The sequence below is a fragment of the Penaeus vannamei genome, chromosome 24 (assembly GCF_042767895.1).
Source record: "Penaeus vannamei isolate JL-2024 chromosome 24, ASM4276789v1, whole genome shotgun sequence".
Lineage (NCBI taxonomy): Eukaryota > Metazoa > Arthropoda > Malacostraca > Decapoda > Penaeidae > Penaeus > Penaeus vannamei.
This window is the reverse complement of record NC_091572.1, coordinates 22061338-22066337: the sequence shown is the minus strand read 5'-3', so window position 1 is coordinate 22066337 and position 5000 is coordinate 22061338. Positions and strand designations below refer to the sequence as shown.

At 38.7% G+C, this 5000-nt stretch overlaps 1 protein-coding gene across 2 annotated transcripts in view; it reads right to left on the bottom strand.

Moving 5' to 3' along the window:
- Positions 1-5000, bottom strand: part of Zip48C (Zinc/iron regulated transporter-related protein 48C) — a 53560-nt gene that overhangs the window by 17383 nt on the left and 31177 nt on the right. For both annotated transcript variants that reach the window (XM_070138505.1, XM_070138506.1), the window contains one exon: positions 889-987. In XM_070138505.1, coding sequence (XP_069994606.1) covers positions 889-987 — 99 coding nt within the window. The remainder of the gene's footprint in view (positions 1-888; positions 988-5000) is intronic.

Here is a 5000-nt window from a genome sequence, read left to right as displayed (position 1 = left end):
CTTTTGTTTTAAGTGTATAATTATAATGTATCATAAGAATGCAAATGGCCACATTCTACAGTTATCAGTCACTAAATAGTAAGTCACTAATTGGTAAGCAAACCACTTATCTTAAAATTAGTTCCTCCCAGGCAACATCCATTCCCAAAGACAGCTTTTCTTTATTATTAGCATGTATTGGCATACTAATATTGAAACAATCATAATCCCAGCTTTTTTAGGTTGTCATTATTTAAATAAATAGATAATTTCCTTTTTGGATCTCTTACAGTTTCCCACATCTCTTTATCTTGACTGTAACAGTCACACACCTAAATAATCCAAAATGTGTGAAATATCATATGCGCAAAAAAGTAATATTTTCAAACATTTCTGCAGTATATTTCTTGAAATCTCAAAGGCCTTGAAGTTTGTGTATGGAGATTTATTACAAAGATTTTTAAAAAGCCAGGATGTTGAAGTCACTTAATAAAAACACAGCAGTCTTTGTCTCTTATGCTGCATTCAGAACTCCTTATCCAACTAGTTGGACAAGTTGGACAAGATGTTTTGACCATGCATAACCATCACATGCCATCACATGTGGAAACTAACCAAGGCATACAATATGTCACTAGCAGCCTATTTTCATATTACAAAGGCACATATTGGAAATTGAGGATCAAAAGTATTTTTTCACTCATAAAATTGTTTTTTATAAAGGATAAAAAATATTTACCTTTCCCTCTGCCATTGAACTATATAATGACATGATTACTCATCACAAACTAGGCTCAATCAGAAAATAAATTCTCATAGTAGCATTTCCTGTTTTTTTATACAAAGTGACATCCAACCTTTCCTATAATTATAAACTAAGATAAGCACATAAAACATCACAGTACATACCAAAATGCCCACCACACAGGATGCCCAGCTCCTCTTAGTGGTAGACTAACTGCCATGCCTTCCGGGAAATTTTGAATACCAATACCTATGGCTAGATTTCTGAAAACAAAATTATTACTTATTCATTCTGAAAAAAAGGTTATGTCTAGTTAATCATTCAGATACAAGTGCAATGGCCATATTTTACCCCAATTCTTGAAGCCGAAAATAAAAGAATCCGGGCGGCTACAAAATCGGCAGGCGGGGCTGCCCCGGACTCTGCACACCCGCTGACCGCAGCCCGCTGCTATGTCGGAGCACGAACCCCAATACAGCGTCACACTGACGGGACGCCTGGGTGTTTCATATGTGGGACACCCGTCATTAGTGGGTTAAGAAGCCATTCATGAACAAGGGAATCTTTACTACTACTTGACCTATTTTTTGTTCTCATTTATAATAAAAAGAGTAAAACTAATTTTCAATAAAACACTATAACCATAATGTATGAATATAAATGAAGCACTGAAAGTGTTCCGTAAAGATTATGTTACAGAAAATTCTGGTCTTGTCATGGTAGGAATATGCAAGCTCAAAATAAGGAGTAGCAGCCCAGAGAAGAAAAGACAATTTAACTTAGAAACATCTATTTAAAGATAACTGCACTCCATTTTTCATAATCTGATTCGCCAAAACCAACATGTCAATGTGAAATCAACCACTGACAAACCTTCTACATCACAGATTTTGTTCAAATTTGTTACATATATTCTCTTTGATGTGGAAGACCCAAATTTGAAGTCAATCAGGCTCTTATGGACAAAATTACATAGTTTTGAAAATTGTAGTATTTGGTGGTTTTGTGCAGCCCTCAGAAATGAAAAATTGTGGTATTTATAATAACCCTTGGAAGGCCAGTGAGGGCTCATTTTGAAGCTCTCTTTGAGATATGTCCAAAAATGCATTTGGACCAGTGCTAGGGAAAGGATGTTATGAAATGTATTGATAACATACTTTCCCTAGCACTGATCCAAATGCTAGAATGACCAGTGAATGTTTAATGTGTGAAAATAAATGTGCTAGACATCAGAAGTCATATAACACTATGGTAAAGTATTGTATCAGAAAGGGGAAAGGAGAGTTAAAGATTACAATAAAATGTTTTAGATGTCAAAGGTTTAAGAGCGTTATAGGATAGTATAGTAGTGAAAAGGGGAAGAGGGGAGCAAAAGAACTAGAGCAGAAATTAGTATAAAGGGGAGGGTTAACCCACTTGCGACAGAACATTTATAAGCCAAAAATAATATTTTCTGGGCAGCTTCAAAGTTGGGGCGGCTGAGTCCAGCAACCTGCCTGCGCACCACCCACTGCGGGCAACAAAATCAGAGAACGTGCTCCGATCTGGCGTCGCACCAGCGGGACGCCTGGCATTGTTTACTTCTCCGGGCATCTCATATATGGGACACCTGTCATAAGTGTGTTAAGGAGGTAGGGTGATTGACTGAATTATAGTATATAGAGATAGTTGTATATAGAGATAGCTGTTGAAAGGTAGGAGAAGAATCTGGGGAGAGGGGAAGGTGTTAGGTGTCAAAGATTAGAGGGTGTTAAAGGAAAGTATGGTAATGAAAAAAGGAAAGGAGGTTAGTAAATGAAGTATAGCAGTGATTAATAAATGGGAAAGGTTAAAGAGGTAAAGCAATTAAATGAACTGCATTATGTTTGTGACTGGGGAAGGAATAGGGATAACAGGCGATAACGGTAGATATGGTTGTCTTACTAGAAGGGGATTAGGTATCCTAGGGTTGAGATAAAGGATCAGGAGTAGATGAAGGAGTAGTACCCGGAGGTTTGATAGGCAAGGTGGGGTCTGGGGAAGGGCATTGTGATAAAAGAGATTCACATGTGTATGCAGGTTTTGGGGAGGGTTTGGTTTGGGTGGTATGGGTGGTTTGGGTGGTTGAGAACATGAGGTATGTGGAAAGGAATGGGGTTTTGGGGGAGGATTTGGTTTGGGTGGTTGAGAGGATGAGGTATTTTGGCGAGGAGTTGGGGGAAAATCACGGGGTAAAGTTACTGAGTGCATTGCAGTGTATCTATGACTAGGGAAGGAATAGGGACATTGTTCAAGGACAACAGAGGTCGCTGTTAGAGAAGTAGAAGAAGAAGAATCCAGAGGAAGTTGGTGAAATATCAGGAAGAATGTCTGGAGGGAAAGGGTCTGGAGTAGGACACTGTTGTGATAAAGGGGATTCGTGTGATTATTCAAGCGGAAGCAGTAGAGAGGGTGGGGTTTGTTAGGAGGATGTAGGAAGAAGGGGGGTGGACAGAATTTGAGGAGGAGGAATAATATTTGCAAATACTTCAAATGTAGGAACAGAGGAATTTGGGGGTGGATGAAGGAGCTGAGTGTTCCCTTGGATCATCTTTAGGGAAGTTTGGATGTCTTCAAGGGTTTCTGGAGGGGAGTTGATGAAGAGGACTAAGAAACCAAGTTTCTCTTACGAGGAGGAGAAGAGGAGAAGTGGTAGAGATTGGAGTATCTGGATTTAGGATGGAAAATGGATTTGACTGGTGGATAGGGTGAGCAGACATAGGACACAGGTTTAGGGTATGGGGGAGAGATACCTGGGGAGATGTAGAAACACCTTGTGAAGGTGTGGGGGTGCAGAGCAAAGGACTGTTTTGGAATAAGTTGAGAGATAAAAACCTCACTGTCATATTTCCTGCCTGGCCTCATGTAGGGTGAGGCCTAGTTTAAATCTGAGGACTGCTACCTCACATTCAAACTTGTAGGCGGGGCAGTTCCTATAAAATACATTATGGGAGTCTCCACAATTGGTATATGTACATGACTGAGCAGGGCAATTTGAATGGTCACGACCAGGTTGGGCACATAGAGGGCAGTGGGTTGTGGAGCAACATTGTTTGGCTGGGTGACGAAAACACCATCATTTTTGACAGACGAGAAAGGGGTCCATATTGTCGGAAATGATAAGACAATCCTCCAATATAAACCTCATGGGGGAGGTCTTGTCTATGGAAGCTAATCTTGGCGATATTGACGGGATTTACACTGGCCACTGAGAGGAAAAGTGCAACACTGTATTGCCATTACATCATATTCAGCAAGGCAGGAAAATAGGTCATATTCACAGTCTGACCAGTTCTTGTCATATATGGGACAAGCATTTGGGGGAATAGAAACAGTTCCAGAACAAGTATTAAGAGAGGGGTGAGGTTTGGCAGGAATGGGTTTGCCAGTAAGGTCAGTTAGGGTAGTTAGTGCATGAGCTTGGGATTCACATGTAACTGTGACAAGGCATGAATGATCAGAACGACTGCAAAAGGTAACCTTGCCTACTTGTTTCTGGAGGCACTGCTAAAAGAGAAGGGTATTCCTATTACTGTAACTAATAAACATAATATGATGAGAAATATATGTTGATCAAAGCTGTAGGAGTTGTTTATTCTTATGAAATGCCACATGAAGCACTGCTAAGCCTATGGTAACATGCGGTACTTCTACAATCAAATCACGTGCACTCATTGCCATTAGCACCTTGCAAAATGGGGGGGAGGGGGTTACCAGGTGCCAGTCACACTTCAGAATACATGTGAATGCCATAGAATGGATCAAGATTGACACAGGTATCAGAAAAAAAAAAAAAAAAAAAAGGAAAATGTATCCTCAAATTCAAAGCCCCATATCTCAAAACTAACACCTTTGTCAACATTCTTTTTTAAATCTTCATAACTACTTGGGCAATTCTAATGGAGTTTGAATCATTTGAAAGCTGAATAAATCTGCAATTTTTGCAATGATGCTGATTTTCATTTCAGGTAATAAAGGTCCATATATCATACATTATATGTTTAACAAAGAACTTAAAAAAAAAAAAAAGCATCAAACTAAGAGGAAATTTCAAAATCCAAATCATTGCAAATTTAGGTATTGCTATAGAGGATATGTGGTATTTTTTAATAACTAGTTCAGTCAATGGATAAGTGAGAGTTATAATTTTTTTTGATTTTTCATTTTTTCTTTTTTTTTAATAACTTCATTGTTTTTTATCCAAATGACATGGAACTTAGTGGTGTAAATCTTAGCATATGTATATATAACATATTAA